This window comes from Scleropages formosus, chromosome 25 (genome assembly GCF_900964775.1).
Source record: "Scleropages formosus chromosome 25, fSclFor1.1, whole genome shotgun sequence".
In the NCBI taxonomy this organism is placed as follows: Eukaryota; Metazoa; Chordata; class Actinopteri; order Osteoglossiformes; family Osteoglossidae; genus Scleropages; species Scleropages formosus.
In genome coordinates, this window is record NC_041830.1 from 13,049,795 (window position 1) to 13,076,463 (window position 26,669).

The 26,669-nt window shown below is 46.9% G+C and overlaps 1 protein-coding gene across 1 annotated transcript in view; it reads right to left on the reverse strand.

The window, feature by feature from the left end:
- Positions 1–14,645: 14,645 nt before the first annotated feature.
- The window catches only part of hs2st1a (heparan sulfate 2-O-sulfotransferase 1a), a 62,337-nt gene continuing 50,313 nt past the window's right edge, over positions 14,646–26,669 (reverse strand). The window contains exons 2-7 of the mRNA XM_018731412.2: positions 21,421–21,656; positions 20,223–20,308; positions 19,102–19,240; positions 18,885–18,982; positions 18,438–18,595; positions 14,646–17,516 (exon numbers count right to left, since the gene is read on the reverse strand). Coding sequence (XP_018586928.1) covers positions 17,290–17,516; positions 18,438–18,595; positions 18,885–18,982; positions 19,102–19,240; positions 20,223–20,308; positions 21,421–21,656 — 944 coding nt within the window. The 3' untranslated portion in view covers positions 14,646–17,289. The remainder of the gene's footprint in view (positions 17,517–18,437; positions 18,596–18,884; positions 18,983–19,101; positions 19,241–20,222; positions 20,309–21,420; positions 21,657–26,669) is intronic.

Below are 26,669 nucleotides of genomic sequence, written 5' to 3' on the forward strand. Positions count from 1 at the left end.
CTGTCTAATAGGACCAGGCACATGAAATTAGAGCTCTGATATTAATGCCCCTTTTTCAACAGTTTATATGGAAAAAAACTGCTTTATTGCAGCAAATGGAGCACTTATCTTGGCTTAAAGCTCCAAAACAGCAAAAAGGACAGAGTACGTAAAATGGAATATTACACAATGGTGTCCTTTTCATTCACAGACAAATAATTGTATATCTAATACAGTCCAGCATGTTCCTGGACGTTTTTAGCTTTTAGTGTGTGGCGTTTACATAACTTTGAATTGCTAAAGAGAATGAGTGATATTGGATTTTGGTAAAGACCATCTTTTTCAGGTTCCTGGAACCACAAAGAACATGCATGTGTTATGTACACAACCATGATGAAGCCAAAAATATTGACATAATTCGAACATAATTAAGTACCTCTCAGATATTTTCAGCATTAATCTAGTGCATTATTAATTATAATACATATCTACACAATGAGTGATGTGACAAGGACCTCTTGACTTGCCCTCACTTCTCCTCTTAGCACTGGTGACATCTTTTGTTATCAAAAAAGATGGCAGGAAGATTTAGTCTTCTGAGTTTTATTTTTTTATTTTACTACCTTTCCATCACAGGAGAAAGATACACGCTGTTCTCCCTGTCCCAGCCTTAGGCTATTTCTACCCCTTTTTCAATTAAAAACTCAGTGTCGAGCCTTGTAGTGTCAGAAACCCCGTCATGTAAAATGATAGGGGCAGCCGTACCGCTGAAACCCAAGCTCAGATCTACCTTCGGCTGAAATATGGGTCCAGCAAAATCTACGGAAGGTACCTCAATGCTCAGGGAGGTGAATGTTCCAAGAAAAAACTTGATTCAGGTCCTAGAAGGAGCCCTGCAGTTTTCTCTTCAGGCAACATGATTAACCCAAAGAGCTTCAGCAAACTATATCCATCTGTAGAGTTACACTGGAAAGTGAAACGTGAAAGAATATGTTAATAGCTAAATAACATCATAGCTAATAATATAAAGAAGTTCAAATAAATTAGCTTTTTTGTTATTTGTTGGCTTCTTCCTTAAGGTAGAGGGTTAGTAAGAAATATGATCAAGAATCCCATGGGGGGCTAACTTAGTAGGTTCATGTGATGGCAGCAGGATGTTCCGGCATCTTCTCACAGTTGCCAGACTGAGCTCTGAAAAACGTCCCTTGTTTCACCGTGTGCCTTTTTTCTGATGCCCCGAGGCCCAGGGGAAGTTGTCTCAGCCCCCCAATGGCAAATTGCCGAGGAATGGTGTGGGATGGACATGGGCACGTTAGACTGATTTTTGCCATCGGTCCACCGAACCACACAATGAACCCTTGTGTGACGCGGCCCGGTCCAAGCCTTGTTTTTTCCTACCCGCCCCTCCCCCACCCAGCACCCAAGTCTTTTCCCTCAACTGACTGTTTCCTCTTCGCCAATGCCTGCCGACATTGTTATCATCGTTGTTTGAAGACAAGACAGCTTTGTTCCCCTTCGCCTGGACTCTGTTGCTTTGGCCTCCTGTCACATTCGATCCAGCGGAAAGTCTCAAGCCGAAAACAGGTTGTTATTTTCTTTTCTTGTCGCTCTGAACCAAATGACACTGACGTGATCACTATTTTAATTCTACTGATGCGCACCTTTATGCCAGGTTTGCACTTGGCCTCTGGCTGATCACGCCAACTGAGTATTTCAGAGCCAGTCTCAAAGGGGCCAGAATAAAAGCATGTCTTCTTGTCTCCAATACAGCAAAATACCTCAAATAATACGAAAAGTGTGAATCCTCGTTGACTTAGAGCCAAACACTGCAGCTTCTTCCATCCTCTCTAAAGCAAAGAAACACAGGTCTACACAGGGGCCTTCAGTTGTGAGAAAGGAACAGTGGACTCAAGGATGGAAAGAATGTCAAAAGGGGGGGTTCATCGCTGATGGAACTCCACTGGCAGATGGCCTGGAGGAAAGACCTGATTAAGGTTAAGAAAGACGATTCAGGACCAAATGGAAGCAAGAGATAATGAAGTGTGACCATTGTGGTCTCTCCTGACCCACACAACCCAGCATCCTTGTCCCGAAGTCTAACCTGGCAGCTTGGTGGAGTAGAACAGCCCACCCAAGGTTCAGATGGAGAGGAGCTGCGATGACATGGAAATGTTCATGCAATGCATGAAGAGAAATGGGAAAAGTCCTTCCTGTTGTAGGAGGATGATTAATTGCAAGGATATAAATCCATTTTTTATTCTGGGACTAATTATTACACCCTGGGGAAGGTTTTTAAAGATTTCCCAAGGAAAGGCAGGCAGAGATCTTCAAAAAGGATGAGCTTGTCGAGGGTTTCCCATTTCTGGACCTAAGAACCCACCCTTGAAACCTTATACACTGGTAAACGAGCCGCGGACGCCCGAGTTTCACTGGGGGATGACTAATTCCGAAATGCCGAGCCACGTGCAAAATATTACAAACTGGAGCAACGTCCAGCTTCAGATCAGATGTAACACTAACCTCAAAGACCACAGCCCTGCCGGTGTTTATAATGCATTAGTGGAACAAAATATTCACTATTAACAAATGTGGCCCCGCTGCCTATTAGATGCAGATGTTGCCGCAAAGAGGCCTCGGCCTAATTCATACCAAACTAATAAAGGTTTTGTTAGTGCAAGATTTGCTTTTGTTTGAGCTAATTTTGATTGAAGTGGCCGCTTGGAGAGGATATTGCTCAGTGCGGGAAGCATGTGGGTGTCTGGTCCTGAGGAAGGATGGCCATCGATGTGCGGTTTTCCCCTCCGCAGCTTATGGGTAATCCATGCCTTATTGAAAATGACTAATTAATGTATATAAAATGCATTTGTTTGCTTTTTCGGTCCGTATATGAAATGGAAAACTTCTCATTACATCCCATAATGATGATATTTCATATTGTAATCTTATTAAATACAGAAAGACTTTTAGTCCCTTCCATCAGATCCCCCTTTCACCAATGTATTGCCAGGCCTTTTGAAATGATCCGAGCTTAATGGGAACGGAGCCGAACATCCACAATTTGATGGGTTGTTTACCGTGCGCCCGATGCGATCCCGTGATTGACTTCAAACAAACCTCTGCTCCTTCACATTCGCTCTCCAGCCTTTCATCCTGACGGCACGGGTGAGAGTAATGGAAGGGAGAGGCATTTGTTTTCATTACAGTCAATTGCTTTAAAATGACCCCGGTTGTCCGTGCGGCCGAGAGCTCTGCGGACGGGAAACCCATCCCCTTACACAATAGCGCTGAGCGCAGGCCCCGCTCTGAGGCGAGCGAGGCAATTCCGCACCCTCAAAGTTAAACACTTTCCGCATCGGCGAAAACGAATTTTCCTTATGCCTCGGATATTAGCAACACAAAAGTAATTTGATCTCATACAAGGATGAAAAGACATTTTCTTTCTTTCTCTCTTTTATTATTTTTTTTTTTTCCTCTCACTGAAACCATGTTTGAAAACATCATATTCAGTCCCTGGGCTAACATTCCTTCAGGGAGACGACCAGATTGCTTTGTCTAATGCAGGTCGAGGTCTAATGGATAGAGACAGTGTTTCACACATAAAAGATCTCCTCTTCAGCACACACACGCACATACTCACACACACACACACACACGGTCCCATTGTTTGGCTCTTGGATGGATCGGTATCGCCCTTGATCCTACTGTATGATGGAGAGAAGTACAGTAGGCAGATCAAAGTTAAAAGACAAAAGATGGGCCTTCACTGTAAACCAAATCCCCCCCGGTAGTGTCACTCCGGATGGTAAAAGACTTCAAAGCGGCCGTCATTGTGGAGATCCTCCCCTGGGCCTGCCAACACTGCAGTTATGGATCACAATGCGCCCAATCTGGGAAGCGCACACAAGGCCCTCGAAGCAGGCCTAAAGACAAACGAAGATTTTGATGAACGCGGCAGCGCCGGCAGACAAGGCCACTGCCAATTCAAAGAGTCTGCATATAAAGAGATTTTAAGGAGTTCCCGTCACCGCCGTGACAGCTGCCAATCAGGCGGCCATATTATTGTTCGCAATTGCCCTTTACGTGTTCTCATCAAGAGGGGGCTGTCAATCAAACGGTCCGCCTCTCCGTTCTTTGGCTAGATTTCGTTACCGGAGCCACGTTTGGACGCTGTGTTAGAGGCTGTTGCTGGCTGAGTGTCGAAAACCCCACAAGTGCTGCAGCAAGAGATGAGATCGAGACCACCGCCAGCCAAAGGAAACACGCCAGGGGTCCGCAATGATAATTCCACCCTGCCCAGCACACCACGTTAGCAACTTTGCACCTCTTCATTATTGTAGTTAATGAGGAGCCACTGAAATGTGCTGTCAGAGTACTTAGTACCACCCACAGATGCCGGGTGGTTTGTTTTGAGGTTTTAGTCACTGAAGGGAGTCCATCTAGTCCAAAAATGATCATTTCCAGATGGATCCAGAAGGAAATACCACGACACTGTCGAAAATAGCACGATTGCTTTAAATTTAAATTTTATTCCTTTATTTAGTTTCAGAAGGGTGGAAAATGAGCCTTTTTTTAATGAAATGCACGACAAAGATGCACGATGGTGCATGAGCAGACGGTAGGATCTGATCGTGAACATGCGACGCGGTGGATAAACAGCTCATAGTGGGGGGGGGTGGGTTCACGGGACATTCTTCAGCCTGGCCTCAGGTCAGAGGTCAATCACCACCTCTGTTCTTTTAGAGGGGGGGCTGGGAGGTCCAGAAGCCCTCCAAACCCAGGGAGAAGGGGAGCCTGGGGGCGACCATAGGGGGAGCAATTAGAGGGCCAATCAATCAGCAGAGAACATGTTCTGCTGCAAGTCTGAGAACACCGTTGTTTGGGAATTAAAAGGGTAAAAGAATATAAAGGAAAAGGAATAATTCTGGAGTGGGAGACCATAACCTCTTATTCAGGACTTTGGTGCTACCATCGCTTTTCTCAACCCTGGGCCATCAACCCCGAACACAGTTCACGGGCACTTTTTTTCTCCTACATGTGAAACTTGTTCTGATCTCGGATAAACGAAAAGGAGACAAAATCTATATGAAACACTACTCGTAGCACACGGTCCAGACAAATGGGTATGTGCTGCCTTACATTTTGCATAATCGCCCTTTACTTTGTCTTGGTCTTTTTCCCAAGGAAATTGCTTTCGAACACTGGATATTTGCAGTGTTTGCTTTTAGCTGAGGGATTTGAAGGAATTGGGGAAATGACCGTGTTGGGCCATCTCCGTTGGCGTTAAATCTCTTATTAACTGGTGTAAAAGCGGGGCTTCTCAAACTGTACGCTCTCTAGTGTCGTGTGACCGAACGTTTTCGTAGAAAGCAGTAGCTTCGTAGCTCCCGAGTAAAGTCACGACTGCTTTTGTAATTAGGTAAAGCCAGGCACTTTCCTATGGGTGCCAAATTGTGCCGCTAAAATAGAAAAATAAGTTTTAATCTCGGGAAAGCCTTGCTTAATAGCAAAGAAACGTGTGTTGAAAAATTTAAGATCGTCCACCTGAAGTATTTCGTTAACATTCTATGACATGTCGCCGCTCTGTCTTTGAAACGTTGCAAATCTGTAGGTTACATTTTCCACGAAACAAACGATCAGTTTACGTAGAAAATTGCATATATCCATTCGCTCACCTGACAAACTTCAATCTTGAAAATATGTTTCATTTTCAGCACACGTTTGTGTTCTCCGTATATCTAACATTCACATACTTATACACCATAATTACATTAAATTTGTAAATTCAAATTTCGTTTTTCCTTCTGCATGATCTTATATGTCTGTATCTAAAATTCGGACACATTTTTGTCACATGCACATCTATGGATGCCTTTATTGATTTACGGTGCCAGTCGGATTCTTGCCTGGGGATGCCCTAAACTGTAGTGCTGGTCCTGTAAAAGTTCAGAAGGTTGCGGATTCAAATCCCAGGAAATGATTTGGGGTTTGGCTGATTATGTACTACACTTCCTGCCAAAGCAGCTATCGATTTTACCCATTACCGCAGGCTGATATTTTACTGTACCATATCGGGTGAAGTAACTTGATCAGAAGGGCCTCAATATGATGCGGCAACCTTCACCTTACAAGGTTATGACCCCATAACCTGTTGCCTGCTGCTCAGTGTAGGAGGTTTCTGTTGCTTTGCTCACAACAGCCACAGATTTAGTGATGCCGGGTGATCGTCGGCAAAGGTGAGTAGGAGCAGCATTCCGAGAGTGAGCGTTCCCTATAAGCAGTGAGATCTCATGCGCTGACATCTCTATCCTCCATATCTTCATAAGGAGATTTTTGACTAAAGATCCTTGCACCACAGCAACCACGGAAAAGCCGGATTCAGCGTGCATGACAACACTAAGCTGCGTACACTTTGATTTCATTAACAGCTCATCAGTGACAATGTCAACGACAATCCGGTCCAAAACAAACAAGGCCTCCGCTTTCCTCCATGCAAGTTAATTCCATGACCTTCACGCCCCCCGTGCCTCTCAGCTGGCGCACCAAATATTGGATTTCGGCCTTAGATTCAGCCACTAAATGAGGCATAAAAGAATCCCAGAGCAGTGTTCATTTTTGAAATATCCCACCACCCCCGTGCAAGTCAGCTATTGTCATATTCTTTCTTTCACTACAACTGATCCCAAGGCAATAGATGCCATAAATCACTTGCGATTAAAACGTGGACTTGCAAACAAAAGGTTCCCATTTCAGGTCTCAGGATGGACACGGCTGTTGTAGCCTTGAGTAAAAACTTCCAGCTGTTAGAAATGGATAAACGGGATAAAAAGGGACTGTAAAGCTATAAAGTGCTTTATGTGAAAGTGTATATTCTAGGTCAATGATAACATATTTAATATTATAAACTGGGAATGAGATATGCCTTGACACGCTGGCTATAAGCGTCAAAGCTTTGAAGTGGAACGTCCGCCTGGTGTCTGTGGACATGTGGGTGTAATATCCCCCACTTTGAGGAATTCAGCCCCCGGAACGAAGGGTGGTCAAGCTGAGGGAAGCAGGAGTTGCTTTGCGGCGTCATAATGACTCGCACCTGTTTCCACGAAGGGGACTCTGGTTCCTGCACAAGCGCATGGAGATTAGCCATCAAAGCAGCCCGCGCTGCTTCTCCTCAGTGGCCCCATTGTTGGTGGCGGCCAAGGGCCGTCTCCGGGGCCACTGACGTCACACGCCTTTCGGTAACGGAAGTCCCATACAGAGGACTCCGCGCTGATGTGTGCTAACCACGGCCGGCTTTCATTAGACAGAGGCTCCAATTAAAATCGTGAGGGGGGGGGGCCTAGGATGTGGATTTGATCCCCGCTCAGTCTGTGTGGAGTTTGCATGTTCTCCATGCCCCTATGAGCGTTTCCTCCAGGTGCTCTGGTTTCCTCCCACAGTCCAAAGACATGCCGTTGAGGTTCACCTAGTGTGCGAGTGACAGAGAGAGTGTGTGTGTGTTCCACTGATGTATGGATGAGTATAAGTAGTGTATCTAGCAGTGTAAGTCACCTTGATGAATGAGGTATATGGGCTGATAACACTACATAGAGTTCATTAGAAGTTGCTTTGGAGAAAAGCCTCTCCTAAAAAAAATAAATGTAAACTTACTACACTCTTCTGCTTACACTAATTTGCTGTTTTATAGAGCTGGGTAAGAGTAATTCAGGGCAAGTGCCTTGATTGAGCATACTAGTGAAGGAGGCGGGGTTCAAAACTGGGTCCTTTGCATCCAAAGGTGACGGCTCTACCTGCACCATAACCGCTACGCCACCCTCTTCATCGACGGGCGGTCACAGGAAGTCGCACTCCTGTCCTCCGGTGGCGCCGTATCATTTGTGTTGCTCTTCAACTTCATTTGCTCCATGTGCTTTTACCAGCCTAAAGGTTTTCGCCTCCTTAATCCTTCCAACCGCGAATCCTCAGAAAAGTCCGACCGACTTCCCCGTCCTCAGAAAGGCAGACTTGCGGATCGCGTGTGGGGTAATTTATTCCCAAGCGCTGTCACACCCGGAGTCAGATCCTCAAGCAGAGCGCTCCTACTTATTATCCCCTTTGTCTGCTGTCCCGCATTGTCTCGAAGAAATGGGAAATCGCTCTCCGAGTAGCTTGCTCATGAATTTGAGGAGACAATGGCAATCTCCTCTGCCGACTGCAGTCACGGCAGTCGTAGCCCTGCTACACGGCCCCTTTGTTACAGAACGTACGGGGTCCGCGAGTGGAAATGTCGGGTTATTATCATCTTCCATCAGCCAGGCGTCCTCGCACCCCAACAGCATCGGCAGCGGGAATACCCAACACATAATGGTAGCATTGCACCCCTTCCTTTCCCCGAGCACATCCACATGTCAGCATCGCCTACCAGGTGACAGAAGGAGTAAAAACAGTGAGAATTAGCACAGACGTGACCGTTGGCTGTAAACGATGTGCATTTCACAAGGGAGCAGCACTACCCAGTGGCTGGGGAGAGATAGAGCAACGATGGACAGGGAAGGGGCATGGTCTTCATCTTCCCAGCAGAGAGTTTCTGGAAAAGCCTAGAAAGTTCAAGCGCAAAAGCCCGAAAGGAGCCCGCAAGAGTCGGTGCTTGCTTTAATCCCGAATCACGGGCATAATTAGTATCTGGATTATGCTCATTTGGGTCAATCAATACCCTTAATTTGTCATTTGTGCAAGCGGAACAGCAGAGTGTGACCTAACACAAGGGTGCGCGAGCCATTTTATTAGGCTCAAGCCACCTCATTAAAGCGCCTGTTCTTTTCCTTTAAATCAGAACAGACAGGAGCTTTTCCATCGTAATGCTGGTAAGAGAAGAGGGTCGGAGCGACGGCGCCGTGCAATGGCGCGCGGTGCCGTTAAAAGGCAGCCCCCGAAAAGGAAACGACGCAGGCTAACGCTGAGCACAACAAATCCGCAGATGAAAGCCAGGGCTGATATTAAATTCATCCCATACACCGGAGCTGGGCTCTCTGACAGCGTGTGTGTGGCTTGCATCCACCAGGAAGCAGGCATGTAAACACGGAACGTTCCAGAATCTTTGTGGCAGTTCTCCTTCAGTCACTGCAGGGTCTGACCCTTTTTACACGCAACTTCAACGCGATTGGGCCTACCGACGGAAGGGTTTTTTTCTTCTTCCTGGGACAGTTCGGGGAGGGGAACCACTGCAAGCCGCCTCCAGGGTAAGCAGGTTTTGTTTTGGAATGCGAAAAGCGGCACCGGAGACGGACTGCGTGCAAGAGGGCCCCGTCCCCAATTTCTTTAATTAAACCTGCCATAGCTGCCACTCTCGCCAGAGATCCTAGTCTTTGGCACGTCACACGTTCTTGGCCGATTCCAGCTCGGCTGCGATGGAGAGCCAACAGGGGGACGACCGCGTGGCCTTTTTTCAAGTTGCTCGTGCGCTCTCCATCTCGGTTTCACGTCGCCATTGTGGCGTATTTAATTGCGTTCCGCTGAGCAAACAGCACCCCCACCCGGGTGGGATGGTGCTTTCTGGGCGAGCTCTTCCAAGCAAACAAACCGGTTTACGCTCGCTTCCCCCTCCGAGGTAAAGATAAGGGCAAACCAACGCTCGCAATTGCCACGCGACAAAGCCGGTTTGGTATGTTGCCGGGGCCTTCGCCAAGCGCTTCTGGAGGAGGTAAACCTCCACATCGTTTTCACTCGTGGCCTTAGAGAAGCTGCTTGTGTAACGTCTTCCATGCAGTCGCTGTCAGAGGAATCCTGGACAGCAGGTCTTAAACCAGTTCTAGGATGGGTGCAGTGCGCCACTGAGGATCGAGCACCACTTTTTGCAGATGTTTGGCAGCAGTGGAGGAAACACAGGCCTGAGCTGCAGGGACGGTACATTTACTCTTGAGGCTACCCTGGGGACAGTTGAGGAAGCATTGGGAGACATTGCTGCTATTGTCTCTTGGGGTTCCTCCTCCTGACAGTAAGAAGTCCTGCAAAGAGCAGGAAGACAAAGGAATGGCCTGAGGAGGTGTTGGGGGTTGTGTAGAGCCCCACAGAGCAATACACAGGAGGAGCTCAGTGTTCACGTCGACATGGCAAACCCTAGAATCCCCAGCCCCAGGTGAAGCAGATGCTTGTCAGAGAGGGTTTCATACAGCTGTGGTGAAACCTGCCTCAGGCCTAGGGGTTGGGTTACCCTCATGGGTGTCAGTAGGGTCACGCTGGGGTCAGGACAAATGCTGGATGGGAACTAAGAGGAGAAACACTTCAGGGGAGTTCATATCCAACCTTGAAGCCTCCGATGAGAGGGGTACTGATTCAAGTCAATATGTTGACTATCATGCAAAAAAAATTATGCAGTTCTTGAGATGAGCTCAAAAAAAAAAAAAAGAAACTTTGTAGGTAGACATGCTTCCTTACCACAGGGGATAATGCAAAGTCAAGATCTGCATCTTCGCCTTTCCGAGTCGACAAAACAACAGAAATTGCGGAGGTTTGATTTCTGCTGCTCCTTAAGCAAGAAAGCACTCGGTAAAATGCTGTTTCGGTCTTTATATTTGGGTCTTTGCTTATATTGCCCAGAGGAGGGTTTTCAATGAAAGCTCCAGGGAGAGCAGGTAAGATTTGTGGTTTGGAGGAAATTCCCCCCAGAAGTTACAGTTCCCGTACCGCGAAAGAGCGACCGGACCCTCGGCTACGAGTAACCCCGCAAAAGCCGGCTTCTCAAACTTTCCTCCGACTCCCACCCTCGCATCGTCTGACGTCTCCAACGGAGCGTCGCCATAGCAACCGTCCCGAACAGAAGGGAACGGGGAAAAGCTGCGCACGCAGCCTCTCCCAGCATCCCAGTACGGAAAGACGCACAGTTATTAGCCTTTAAGAAATTAACTCAAAAGTTGGAGAACAAATTAAATCTGACTCGGGGGAAGGCATCAATTAAGCGGGGGGTCCTCGCTCGGCGTGCCGCTCCTCTTGCGGCGCAACACAACCGTGGTGCGGAAGGGGATACCGAGGTGAGGTAATTACAGCCTGCAGAAAGCATCCGTTGCACACGTCCCATTGGCCGTCACTCTTCGGAAATGATATGAAACCTCTTCGGCGTGTTTGAGCTCCGTCTGTATAAACACACTTCTAATGAGCCCCCCCCCAACATCAGCACCATCCAGACACATCTTTCTCCCCCTTCCTTTGATTATTACTCGTTTATGGCGACCGTCCTTGACGAACGCATTTTGCTTATTGAAAATTAGAGGAAACGCAATTACAGGCGTGGAGAGAAAAGCCGCCGCGGCGAAACTAGGCCGGCACTTGTGGCGTCTCCGTGATGCGGCAGGACAGGGAGCCAGGTGCGCGCGCCTCTCGCGATGCCGAAAAAGAGCGCCAGGGAGATGTGTCCGGCCACTCGCACCCCCCCACCCCACTTCCCTTCCCATCCTGACAGCTCTTTATTCAAGCCCTAATTAGAAAAATTAGATCCGTGAAAGGGCGCGAGTGCTGCCGGCCCTGAAGCAGGCCTCCGTCTTGCACAAACAAAGAGGAGGACAACAATGGGAGGGGGGGGGAATAAATGGTTCCATCCGCTGTCTGGTCTTCAAGCTCAACGAAGCAGCTCCGCCACGCTGCGATACAATTGCCGATTACATCGCACCATTACATTATTTAGCTGCTTCGCACATGCTGTCATCCCAAGCGACTTACAGCATAGAGCTCCTATATGTCTATACACATTAACATACTGTATATTTAATAAGTGCACATTTTTACAGTAAAAACTCTGGTTCGGTAGCGTTCGGTCGCCAGAACAGGTTCATAATCATTCACTGCACTGCGGTCACTCTGAGACCACCTGACCCCAATGAGCACCTGGGAACCAAACGGCTTTAGGGTCGCTGCTGTGCCGTGTTTGGGCACAGGTTCGAGGCACCTCCCTGAAATGGGTTCCCTCCAAGGGATCTCTCTCAGCGGTTCCGTGCATCTACTGAACGTTCACCGCGCCTTCGTTTTCAAGAGCAGAAGATGCGCGTATGTTTCTCATGGCACAACTCTACTACTTGCGTATGAGTACTTTGTGTAAAGAGCACACAGAGGCACCATGTGTGCAGGACATGTGTGCCAAAAGTAGTGTGGAAGTAAATGGAAACTGGATGAATGTTAACATCTAACCTGCAGTGGAGGGAAAAAAATTTATATAGATTATACATATACATATATACATATATATATAATATATATATATACATACACACACACACATACACACACAGAGTAATATTCATTACTTTCCTTATAAAGCATTAAATCAGCTGTTGAACTGGAAGCAAATCCAAAATAATAAGTACTACTGGCATTTCTATATCATAGTAGTCAGAGCAGCCACCTTGCAACAGAAGCACCCAGGTTCAAGTCCCACTTCCTGCTGAAGTGATAGTGAAAATTACCCCGCTGTACAAATGAGTAAATTAATGTAAAGGGCTTAGTGCACAAACCTCAGACGCACACCTTGGAGAAAAGAAACATCTAAAGGAATAAAACGGAGCATCGCAGAAAGAACAGCACGGAATATTTTCTTATTTTTCGGACTTTTAGCACCGCGGACACAGGATTTATACTTTTCTTTTATTGGCCTCCATCTGTCCCACGGAGCTGCACAGAGGGAGAGGGAGAGACAGGCCAACACACCAGCCTGTCCATTTCCACCAGCAGCATCATTAGTACCATACACTCTTGTCCTTGAGCGATGCTGGGGCCCTTCAGGTTACCTTCTGTGAATTGTCCCTATTCAAGCATCCTGGACACACGGGATGTGTATTTCTCTTACCGGGACTCAAAACTATATATAGCCACGTTGGTTCCAAAAGCGTCGAGCATGCAGCACCTAATGGTGTAATTTGTATTCTTAATGAGCATTCGAGATCATTTGTTTAATTTTGTGTCACGCAGACACAAGTGGGATGATTTTAATTAGTCCCAGCTACTCAGAGAGTAAGCCAAGCAGGGTTCTGGGTGCAAAGGAAACTGCTGGTACAACAGCGCCCTCTAGAGGAGAACCCACTGAATGTCAGTCGAAACTAACTGGGAAAATTGTGCTCGTCCAGAGCACGGCACGTGTTCTAGTCCCATGTACAGTTGCACTTGGTCAGGGAATTAGTCATTCAAATATACACCAAATTTGTTTAAGTTTTAAATATTTGTTTCTTAATTTAGAACACCATTCATATTTTTTTTTAAATTGTGAATTAAAGAAAGCTTGCAGCTGTTGATCCTGATTTTGCCTGCAAGGAAAGACACGTTCGACTCTGAACACCAGCCCTCCAACATGTAAACAAACAACAGGAAAAAAAAGAAAAAGAAAAATCAAGCTAAAGTGCAGACAGATGGAGGCCTGCGATGCTGGAATTTTTCCACACTTCTCAATTAACCTTGAAGCTCATCGATCCGAATCAATATGGAGTGGACTCTTCTTTTTAATTGAGAGGAGGTAATTATTAGCCTGAATCGGGCTCATTAATGGAGCGACGCTGAAATACGCCTCTGGCTAGAAGATAATTGAGTTTGTGCTTTGTAGTGTTTTTTTCTCTTTTGTTTTTTTTATTTTTTTTTTTTTTTTTTATTTTGTAGAGGCAGTTCCTCGAACTAGATGAAGCTGCTGGACAGTAAATGAATTATGTGGAATCTACTGCAGGGAGTAATCTGACCCTTAATAACTAGAGGGAGAATACGCAAAGTTATCCAATTGCAGCATTGGGGGTGGTGGGGCAGCAACCTCCGCCAAGATCACTCACGCAGAACGATGCTTAATGGTATGTGTTACTTGGAGAGGAACTTGGGAAGTCTACAGCTGCAAGAGGAAGACTGGAGTGTGTCCTTCCCTCAACCAGCCTGAGACTCCAGAGAGGCCCACCCCCCGGTTTCAGGAAATTAAGCACATAAATTAAAAAAAAAAAAAAATTTTGCAATCCCTGTAGCAGCAGCAGTCTTGACCACCAGGTGGCATAGCGGCTAGAAATGATGCCTTACAACTGAACAAGAGTTCAGCTTGCTGCTCCCTCTGCACTTGCCTTTATCAAGGTACTTACCCTGAATTGATACGGTAAAATTCAGCCACGTATGAAGTATACTAATCAGCGGAAGTAGCAGAGTACAACCCTAACACTGTGTCTTGCTGTGGAGTACCATGCCAGATACATGAATAACTAATCTGAGATCCAAGGCCTTCTGTCTTCCTAGAGGAAACGGAAACGCGGTAAAGTAGGAATTATTGTTTACACTCGCGGACCGATTAGACCTTATGCAAAGTTCAAATTTTCAGCTTCACCATTCTTGACCTGCCGGAGGCAAAAGCAAGAGTGTGAAGATGCTGTGTTAGTTCCTGACACACACCCCTCCTTCCCCCCTGTGACCTGTAGGGGGCAGCATTGAGATGACAAGAACACATTTTTGGAGAAAAGAAGGTAAAACCTGTTCGGACATGGTAAATTACAACCTGCTGCCCAGTGAAACGGACACTTTAGCATTATAAAAGGAGAGTAAGACACATAAATTCATTTATCAAACCCAAAACCGGAAAACAAGGCGCTGAACAGCAGTAAAGATCATTTTCAGTATTTCATAATACAGAAAAATTAGACATTGGTGTAAGAAAATGAGGCCAAGACACTCATTTCAGTTTGGTATGTATTTAAAACAGTTTCAGGCAACCAAAAACAGAATGAAGACTTTCAGAGGAGATAAACTAACAGTGGGAGGGTCTGGCAGTCAGACAGGTGGAGCGGAACCTGATGGGAAAGGGGGACGACCTGCACACGGGGGTCCCGAGCCTCACTGACGGCTGCGATGAAGGCACTATCGGGTGGCTCGCGCTTTGCTGAACCCTCCACCCCACCCACGATGCACTGCGAATGGACACATTCGATGCCTGCTGTGGCCTGGGTGGGCCACGCAGCCAGGTGATTCTAAAGTACAGGGGTAAAAGTCATCAGAAAGACTCCTCGTGGGTCCCAAACACACAAACACTGATTGGTGAATTTATGATGGTATGAAGGGAAAACACCAGAAGAAGCATACTGGACCTGTACTTGTCTCAGAGATGTTCCTGATTCCTGCTGTTGTACCGTTTTATATATATAGCCCCTCTTAAGAGACTGCAAGAACAACAACAACAACAATAATAGTAAGAGACCTTAAAAGGGATGGCCCATATTAGTTATTATTCTCTATTGTTCCATATTGTGTCAAACATAGCAGGATTAAACAGGGAGCCAACTGTACCATTTCTTAAAGTACCTTCGCATTGTGTCATTTATCTTCCATAAAAGTAACTAATGTATAAAACGCATACATAAAACATAGGAAAACAACAAAACACCTTCCGCAACTAACCGGTCAACCTAATTTAGTGGAGCAAATCAATGTACATATCGTTTTCCTGTAGGAAATATTTATGGTTTTTCAGCCTGTTTTGCCTGGAAAACCTCGGTGTGTGTGTATGTATGTATATATGTGTGTGTGTGTGTGTGTGTGTGTGTGTGTGTGTGTGTGTCTTACCAGCAGGCTTCAGGGACAGCAGTAGCCCCAATCCCCAGCTTCTACTGTGCGCTTCAGTAACATGCTGCACTGAAAGAGCCGAACTAAACCCACAACAGCTAAACTGTGTGTACTTATTCTCTGTTGCGTGTCTGTTTTTATTGTCTTGTACTCATCGTTTTGATTGTAGCCCTGAAACACACGTGTGGTGCAGTCATAGTTTTTGTTCAAACTGCAAAAAAAAAAAAAAAATTCCCCCTTCATCGCGAAAGAAAGGTAACTTAGCCACAAAAACAAAATCATCAAGGAAACTAGATTAGCTTTAAAAGAAAAACAACAAAAAATTAAGAATCACAAAGAAAAAAGAAAGGAAAGAAACACAACGGACCGCTATTTATGGCTCGAAATATGTGAGCTACGAGAGGCCAGACCCATCAAAGCAGCAACATCTGCAAACTCATCTCTCCTGTAAGGAGTGCCGCTCGAGACGTGATTATGAAAAACAAGGCAACGTCCTGAGGATCATGGGTATGCAGTGGCCTCTTACATCGAGAAAAAAAACAATACTTTCGAAATTGAAAGTTGTGGGACAACAAAGAGAACACATGGTTAGCTCAGCCAATGGCAAAAAACCGAAAGAAAAATGCATGTAAACCGGTCAACAATAGGGGCAGCGTTGAGTTTCCTCCGAAATGTTCAACAAAGTGATTCATGAAGTACAAACAGTCAGAAACATTTCGCCTCATATACAGTACAGCACAAAACTGAATATTCTTGAACCCCTATTCCTTTTATATATAACCATTTGGTCCAAATACATAAAATAAGCAATATTTACAGCGGTAGGTTCAATTTAATCTTTTTCCCCTTTCGTTCTAGATACAACGCTTGTAAACACTTTACAAAGCACCTAGCAAAAATACATCTAAGGGTAAAAGTGTACAAGATGCAGGAAAAAAACTAACGAAACAAACAAAAACAGTCCAGTAAATGTACAATAGCACAGATGTGAGAACGGGAGGCCTCCTCCAGCATCACCCTGCTAAATAATGTCAGTCACCCACTCAATAAGCATGGGATTGTTTTAGTTGTGTTCCTGATTATCTACTGCTGTATCATTTTTCATGAGAGGATTAGGGAGAAAGAGAAAAAAAGAAAAATTCTCCAGTGGTGCCAAAGTTGGTATGATTTCAGATTGAGTGTCGTCTTTTCCCTCGATCCACTGCTTCCTCTCCTATAAACGCAATCAAACCAACCAATTATTAAGACAAAATAAAATCAAAATGAAAACGACAACAAATGGGGAAAACAAAGTAAAAAGAATATCCCTGGTGAGGTGACAAAAACCATATTGGTGTAAAAAAAAAAAAAAAAAAATATGGAGGCGAGATATTAACACGGCGGCATGGGCTGTGACCTCGCACCCTGCCTGTGTGTCCTTGGAGGATGCCACTGCTGCGACCTTTCACCCCAAAGTGGCGAGGAAAAACAAAGAGAAACAGCAGGTCGCAGCGCGGACCCTCAACTCGTTACAGGAGTTCCACACACCGCCCCCTTCAGGTGGCAGTGAGATCCTACAGCCGCGTTCACTAGAGCGCTAGAGAAATGGGGGTTAGGGAAACAGCCGGCAGTCGAATGGGGGGGTGGCTCCTGGCCCCTGGGCTACTGGGGGTCGGTACGGAGAGGAACCCCGCCGAGCCGCCCGTCTCGGTCCCGTCCCGTAGTCAGTGTCCTTCCCGTTGGGAAGGTGGGGCTGAGACCTAGCACACACCTAAGATCCAGTTCCCCCTGCCCACGGCTCTAGTTCATTTTGGGGTAGATCTTCTCGTAGAAGAAGTTTTGGGCCAGGATGTAGAGCTCGCCGTCCTTCTCCCTCACGGCATGGGCACGCACAAACTGGAACTGCTCCAGCGCGAACTCGTAGAATTCGCTCTCCATCTTCCAGATGTCCGACTGCTGGAGCTTGGCGATAGACTCCTTGGTGGGCGGCTTCTTCTCGCTCGTCTTCCTCAGGTGGGACTTCTTCCCTAGAAACAGGTGCCGTTGAGCAGTTACAGCAAGAGGCGTGAGGTGACAGCAATAAAATGCTTACATTAATAATAATAATACGTTTGTCTAAAACATGCAATGATGCACGTCAAGTACAGCCTAATAACAGTGCACACAAAAACAATTACGAAGTAACAATATAACTCTGCAAATTACTGTGGACTGAAGTTATACAAAGAAATTAAAGCACGTTAAAAAAGTGAATTACAGTCAATAGAAGAGAATTAAGAACTTTCACAGCTATAGAGAGGAGGAGGCAATGGAGGGGGTGGATTTTATTGGCAGCAGGAAGTGCAGTGATGAGAGCTTGTGCTTTTGGACATGGAAGTCATAGGTAAATAGTTCTAGGGCCCTTTGGAGAGAAGTGTCTGGCACGTGAATAAATGTAAATTAATTACATTATTATTAACTGATAATAAATTGTATTTATTATTAACTGTTATTCTGCCCATTCATTTGTCCAAAGAAATTTACAATGACAGAAGATCAACTTCACAATCATCTACCCATTTATGCAAGGGACAGCTGATAGCGTAATGGATAGAGCTGCTGCTCTGCTTTGGACCCAAAGGTCACAGGTTCGAGTCACCTCCAGCTGTAGTACTCTTGGGTAAGGTACTTACCCTAAAAACTACTCCAATAAAATTACCCAGCTGGAGGTGAATAAGTCGCTTTGGAGAAAAACATCAGCCAAATGAGTAAATTATGTATACAGCAGAATATTCTTACCGTTTCAATTCAGGATATCCCGATCAAGGGATTTGAACCAAGGATCTTAAGCAACACTGCTGTACCTGCTGCCCCAGAGTGGATGCACATTGTCTGAGAGAGGACACTGAGGGGGCAGTTAGGGGTAAGAGGGGGTTAACTGGGGAATGACCCCCCACCCGACAGCATACCAGTGCGGTAGAGTTCCGTGGCACCGCGGAAGTAACGTGGCAGCGCCGCCTCGAGGATCATGACGAAATCCTCCAGCTCCTCCGTCACACCCACCAGCAGGTACTCGTTCACCAGGTTGTACTTGGCCTGCTCCAGGGCCCAGCGGCTGCCCACATTCCTAACAAAAGGGGCGGAGTCATCAGGTTCACGATGCGATGGGACACTTGCAGCATCAGCGATGACTGGCAGTCATCTCAGCTGCACCATCGCACACCCTTAGATCAGTGAGCGAGGCCTTGAACCCACTACACTGCATCATGCTTCCAGCCGCAGCAGCGCCAATTCAATTTATTCAGCGGATCAGATGGGCCGCAGGTGCATCTCCTGTCAAACTCCTTGCCTCTTCCCATTTGATGTAGAACCCGAAAGGTGTCGCAGCACCCCGGAGACTGGAGACCAGCACTCACCAGCACTCGGAGTAGTGCCCGCAGAAGAACGGGATCTGGAGCCAGAGCTTCTCTGCGGCGCAGTCGGAGCCGCCCGCCGACACGCACTCGTCGAAAGTCTGGAACACAGCATGCACAGAGGTGCCAGGTCAACGCACAAGGACACCTGACTCTGACGCTCCACGTGGGGGTCGGAAACACACACCCTACCAGCAGCTGAACAATGGATACGGATTACCTTCTTGTCACCCTGTTTCCTTCTCCTCAGGCCCGGTCTGTAATCGTCCCCGAAGCGCAGGAAGTAGTAATAGGACACCAGGCGCTCGATGGGGTCCCGGATCACGTTGATGTAGATGGGCTTTCTCTTGACGCCAAACCTGGAGTGGGAGGGGCCAGTGACCCCGTCAGTCATCATTTAGCAGGAAGTCTATCGAGAGCGGAACCAGACCGGCGACCAGAGGAGCGCAGATTTAGTAATCCCTGCAGAAGGGAACAGCTACTGCACCCTTGACAAAACTGACCTGATGTAAAAAACTGTCATAAAATTTTGCTTTGATTAGAAGAATCCTCTAATGCAATGGTGGTGGGCCTAATTTCGAAAACTGTCACATTACCGCAGAAATATGGTATTTCTGTCTTTCTCATCTGGGAAAAATGTTCCTTTCCAAAGAAGCACCTTCATGTGGGGATTTTTTTCACCAGTCGCCATGGTTTTATAAGTGCACACATACCGCACGGAAAATGGATAAGGATCATCTTTAACTCTATAGACGTGGGGAAAAAGTTTTGAAGCCGTTTCACCCTAGGGACACTGCTATGCAATCCAAGCACCCGGGTTCAAATCCCAGTTCCAACTTTAATACCCTAGATAAACATACTTACCCTGAAGTGAAAGAGTGAAAAAAAAATTACCCAGCTCTATAAATGTAATAAGTAAAAGTAATTCTCAGCAGCATAGTATAGTATTCCATTTTAGACTAAGCCATCAGCTAAAAAAACAACTACAATTAATAAACAAACAACAATAATAATGTTTTATGGCAACAAAAGTATGTTTATAAGTGGATGCAGTGCTTCTGTCTGCCATTAGGGGGCAACACCAGCACTGCCCATTTTGAATCTATCCAACTGGGACACAGGTCTGTTATTGTGTGGCGCGCCGCAGAATACCAATGTGTTTCCCTTGTCCGGAATACCAAGGCAGATCAACATGAATAATACCGAGTCCTGCTGTCAGTCTAGAGAAGCCGCAGCAGCAAACCAAACATACGTTTCAGCGCATAGGCACACGCCGCTACCACGGGCAGCCAGACACTGAAACAACGATGTCCGTGAAACACTCTGATCAACGGCGCTCACTTGGAGAAGTCGAGGAAGGACACGTGTCCGTGGTAAAACGCAGGCTTCATCTCCCTCCAGGACGTCACGTTCCTCACAAATCGCACCTATGAAGGAGAGAGTGGCACATCAGCTCCTGGAAGGGTCCCCGCCAGGCCCCCACCCCCTGACACCCACCGGATCTGTACCCCACCGGGAGGTGTGGAGAGCGGGAGCGTCGTGCAGCTGTGTTGACTGGGGGGGGGGGGGAGGCGGGGGTGCCACACATGGAGATGGACCGCCGTTGCTAGGGTACGCTCGCTCACGCGCTCACTCCACAGACGACTGAGTGGGAGGCGTTCGGCCACAGCCAGAGCAATACAAAGAGACACAGACGAAGGTCCGACAGCATCACACTCGCATATAGACTCTAAAACCAGAGCCACTTACTGCTGTAGGGATATTTAATTATTAAAAAAAATGAAAAAGGAGAAAGTTATTAGGGTGTGCCTAAAGATGTAGGTCTCAGTTGGAGCAATGAGTGGGCAGCGTGAGAAGTTCCCAGAATCCCATTCGCGTGAACTTCCTTTCGTTACGTAAACCCAGTTCATTAATGCTCCTTCAAAGTGCGGTTAATTGTATGTTTACGCTGTATGGAGGAAATGTAAAAAAGAAAAAAAGAAAAGAAAAAAAAAAAGATTTAAATGCAGCACTTACATACAAGCCAAATGGACATGGAAAAAAGTCAGTTCCCCTTTAGGCCTCTGATGTCAGAATGTGCCAGACTGTCTTCCCACTTCAATCTTACCCTCCAGCTGTATTCACCTTCACATTTGTTTTACCGCGAGGAGTTTGCTGTGGCAACCGGTGGGGGCGACGGGCGCATGCTGATCACCCCACATGCATTATGGATGACAGGCCACAAGACAGGTAGCAGCAAATTTTCACTGTGATGCGGAGGGACAGCTCATTAGAAGGACCAACTTGGGCCACTGGGACAGAATTCACCCTCACTGAGGTTGGGGGCAGGAAGGCACAACCTCCCTGGACCAATGCCTGTCAATCATAGCGATGACAGCTCCGCTGATGGGACCTTTCTGACAGGACAGTAGCTCGGCATTAAACTAAACAGACGTGACCGAATGGGCAGCGCTAATTTGAAGGGGCGGAGTTAATGCAAAGCAGCTGGGCTTTCACTCATTAGAAAACTAGGAAGCACAGAAAGGAAAGACACCCTCACCTGGTCCTGCAACGACATCACCGGGTTGTTCTTGGTGGTGTTGATGTGCAGGACGTGGTACTTGTTCTTGCCACAGAGGTCGTAGGCGAGGTTGGTGAAGGACGTGCTCGCCGTCTTGGGAACACGGTTGTAGATAACGACCACATCTTCACTCTCGTCGAGCGGCATCTCTCTGGAGCCGTCCAGAGTATGGCGCTGCTCGATCTCCCGCACCTCGTGCCTGGCGATGGCGCGCTCTGCCAGGACAACAAACATAGGACGTTTATCTTGGTTATCCATATTACCAGTGACTGGACAGGAAGTGGCATCATTTACAAGACGTGAAAACATCTATCCAGGAAAAATCCTGATGGTTGTATAATTCCCTCTACTGGTAAAGCTACACCATCAGTAGCAGAATAAAATAACTGAATAAAATTAATTTTCAGATTTATGAGTTAATGAATTCACTGAACGGATGATTAAAAATGCAACGACTGATTTGCAACAAAATTTACTTCAATAATCATTTCCTGTACAATCCCCAGTTTCACCCAAAAACTGACAATGCGTTTGACTGAATCTTTCCCGCCAAATCATTCTCAACCAATGGGGAAGCTGCATTTCCAGGTGAAGAAACTTTATTAAAACCGTCCCCGCTTCGTTGCCGCGGCACCCGGCCAATGGGATGCAGGAGCTCCGCCTCTCGTCAGACCTGATTGGCTGTCCTCAACGCCGCTGCACCTCAGCTTTGCAGTCACCACAGAAAAACAAAACAAAAGCTGCGCAATGACAAGCCCTAATGATGCTGTTTGGATTTGCTTAAAAAAAATAAATAAATAAAGAAAAATTTATGTGACCCAAAAAAAAAAAAACCCCAAAGACAGAAGGACGTTACCGCACTGTTTACGTGACTGACATAATTCCTCCATTGACATTATTCCAAGTGCTCTTGACATAACACTTGAGTGGAAAACAGGAACACAAAGGGCCCCAATTGTACAAACAGAAAAACACCACAGTCCTAAAGTTATATCTTGAAATAGCAAACCAAGGGGTAGCCTTGGCTTTGACACATTTTCCACTACAGATATTACTGAATTGCCTCTGAAACCAGGGATGCCATTTAAGTGACTCTTGCACAGATAAAAATTAAGTGCTATGTGAAGAGCCATTTCCTCTGTTAGCTTCCTTTCAGAGAACGACGTTGTCCGAGTGAGAAATTTGACCAAAATTCACAGGTAACCAAATGTAAAAAAGTATCTTCCCTTAGACGACGGGTGGCTCTAGAACCTTCCGGAACGATCCGCTGCCAGTGCCCCCAAACACAACGTGGTGGCACAGTGCAGCTGGTATAGGGGTTAGTGTTGCAGCCTTGCAATCAAAGGGTGCAGGTTTGAATCCCACCTCCTGCTGCAGTGCCCTTGATCGAGGTACTTGCCCTGAACTGATACAGTAGGAATTACCCGGGTGTAAAAATGGGTAAATCGCTGTATATTGCTTAGAGTGAAAACAAACTTTTTGACTGAATTTGGCCAACTCAGCTCAATTAATTAACAACATTACAATATTTGTTTGACCTGAATGCACACTGAAATATCAGGTGGGATTTTTCACTTCAGCAGTTTCCCCGCAATTGCATGTGTGCAAAGACTTCTTGAGTTATTTGTTTTAATCCCTGGGTCATTTCCACACCTGGCGGGTGTCAGCGATGGGCCCTGACCTTCACTGACACAGGACCCGCTCCACACTGCAGCTGCTGGGGAAACGCACACAAAGAAAAGCCGGAGCGTGCAATTCAGACGACAAAAGCCAGGAACAAACCCGTCGAGCAGCGAACAAAAACCGTCTCGAGCGCAGCCCACGGAGGTTAACGTGACGACCGACGGCCGCTATTCCGAGCTTTCCGAAACTCGGAAAATGAACCTCTTCTGAACTTCGCAGCCTGTACGTGAGAAATGCAAAAAATGTAACAGAACAAAAATCTAAAAATCATCAGCAATCCTTTGTAGCTCAGCTCAGCTCCTCCCTGCTGTTATAATGCACATATAAAAATGCATTGTGGAAAGGGCTCGTAAGTCTTCTAAGCCCTCCTAAGAAGTCAAAGTAATTGCTGAGTACAGGCACAGCCAGCCTAGGCCTTTAATTAAATACTTTTCTGTTATTTTTTTCCCCTCCCAAAGCTGTCAGGGATGCTGTCGAAAGAGGAACAAATAAAACAGGGTTTCAGGGGCCTGGCATGTACAGCAAGATCAATGAGAAGGCACCTCCTAAATAAATAAAAATGAAGAAGTAGGAATAAAATCACACACAAAAACACACTGAGAGGACGTGTCATTCGCACTCTCTGCAGGAAGGAACCGCTGCCCGCTGTGCGCCCCGCTCACCGCCGACGGCCTGCAAAGGACTGACAGCCCGCAGCCGTCCTCGGTGACACGCCACGCTGCCGCCACTGATCCTCATACGATGCGACCTTTCCGACGGCTCTGATCGCCTTCCGCCGAAGCTGTCAGAACTGAAACGAAGAGGACCGTGGGAGCTACTCGGGGTGCGCCCAGCGGTGGGCCCGGCTGCGCTTCTGCAGCTCACTTCCTAAAGGGTGTCCCTTGGTGGCGGACCCCTACAGAGTTGCTGCCTCGCTATGATACAAGACCTAGGGTGGGGGGTGGTGGGGGGGGGACTTCTCAGACTGTCACCTTTCATTCTCATCAAAGCAGCTCATCATGCCAGTCAATAACACAGGAGAAACGGGGTTTTTACAGCTCCGGAGTGAGGGGCAGATCAGGGCTGGTCGCCTTTCTTGAAGATTTAACACACAGTGCACCTGGGAGTCACGCAAAATGGGCACTGCGGTTGAACGTGGTAATAGGAAACGCGTCTAACGTCCACCCCGGCTCGATCGGTGGCGAACACACCTTAAGGGGACTATTTGCAACATGGGGTACGCCACACATAGAAGGGAGACGGTGGTATGGACACGCACATTTACATGGCCCTGACGCACACTATGGCGGTAATTACACAAAGATCACTTTGTTAACTGACCTATCCCTGTCACCTGGCAGGTGACCACTGGCGCATAAAATGACCGTCCTTAAATATTGATCATAGTCCAGTAGGATGCATGGCACAACCGGGGATCATCACCTCACACATCATCTACGGACGGTGGTCTCATGGCGGGTGTTTAACAGCACAGCTACTTGAGCTCTTAATGACTCCTGCGTAACATGAACACACACGTTGCTGCATTCTGCACCTAATGACAGTGTGCATGGTCTTAAATATGACACATAATTCAGATTTTTTTTTTTAATAGACTGATGCTGCATTGTATTCAGATGGTGTAAATGCAGCCCAAGGAGCTTCACACCATCGAAGCCAGGATCTCCATCCAGAGCGAAACCAAATTTCCAAAATCAGCTCCTCCACTGAGTTCACTCAGCTCAAGCAACTCCAATCCTGACGTGAGGAGACATAACCCAACGCTGTTTTTTCCTTTGGTAAATTTAGCCATGGAGATGTTGCAGGTGGCTCTTCATTCCTTATTCCAAACCTGGAGAACATCTCCACTCTTCCCCCGCATCGCCCGACGTGCCTGTAACCTGGGATGTGCGCGCAAGCATTTGCATACATTAATCAGCTGGAGCCTCCTGGTCCTTCACAAAGCACAAACACATTTCCAGGTGATTAAGCCTTTAACGATGATCCTGAGCTGCGGGGGCGTAATTGCTCGTGCCGTTTCTTTTTTTTCCCCCCGTTCAAATCATCATCTGCATCACAAGCAACGGGGGGGGAGAGAGGATGATGACCCAGGAAGCAGCAGACCTCCCCGGACCAGAGACTAAACGCAGCATGTCGTCATGGAGACAAGGTTGTCATCTGGCCGTGGAGACGGCAGGGTAGACATGATTGCGGAACAGCTTAAGAGGGCAGGTGAAGGTCCCTAAAGCATCTCGGTTGGTGGTGCAACAAGTAGGGTGTCACATATGGGGAGTTTAGAATTAGATGTTCTGCTTTTGTCGATTCCTGACACTTAAGGACAAGCAACACCCCCCACTCACCAGCTTGCCTTTCCACCATCCTCCTTACACCACCCCCCAGTGTCTTTTACCACTACAGTTGCAGTGAACTTACAAGCATCTTGATCAATGTGAGGAAATGAGACCACACTCTGACCCCAGAGTGCATCACACAAATGGGCATCATGTCCAAGTGTACCGGGGTTTAAATTAGGGCTTGGGGAGGAAGGTAAGCACACGGGGGCTTCAGAAAATACCCTCTCCTGGACAAATTTACTCATCCATGCTCGCTCCAGCCAAGTCACTGTCAAGTTTACAGACAGCCCTCTAACCCCTGCAGGCTTTGCTCCTCAGCCAGCAGTAGATTAGAGTTATTGATCCCTCATCCTTACTCTCCTTTTCCAAAAGGTCGAAGTGAATGGTGCATGTCCAGGCCTTTAGTCACACCGAGCAGGGGCTAATTCACTGCCACAACTGTTACTTTCAAACACACTTAAGAGATTTCTGTTAAAAGGAATTACAGCCTCTTCAACTCCCGCACATACACTTCTCCTGGGTTATTTACAGTAAATGCAGAATTTTGATCCTCGCTGCAGTTCCGTTACCGAAACGCTAACAGAATAATGGCATAATAGTGGAGTGCCTCATCCATCAAGGTTTGAGTTGTGGAAATGAAGAGGAGCCTGAAAGAGCACTGCTCAGATGTTACTCCACCCCATCCTGAGGAAGGATTACCGGCAACCACCCTGGCTCCTACACTTTGCTTCATAGATCCCCAGCTGTCTGGCAACACTCAAGTTCTGCATATATCGATGGAATCGTGAATAAGTTTGGCAGAAAAATCCAATCGCGAGCAGAAAATATGTACTCCAGATGCACTCAGAGTACTGTGGGCGCCTTTTGAACCTGCCGTCATTTAAAGAGTCACGGGATCAGCTGTTTCAGCATGCATGGAAAACAGCGATAGTGTCAAAGGCTGAGCGACCGGGGAATAGAAGGTGTCAAGTCAATAGAGTGGAGGGGAGACATGCTTGCAAAGGATATTGAGTTTGGTAAGATGTGGAAAACAAGATGGCAAGAGAACATGGCCTGCCCGGTCCCCCCCCAGGTGCCCAATTTACTGCCTTCTGTTACTCCGAGTAAGAGAAGAGGTGTGGTTTTCACACGGCGCGGCCATGCAGCCGCCCCCGCTGCGGGCAGGAGACCTAGGTTTCTGCTTACTGGTACTATTTGCACGGCTGTTAACAC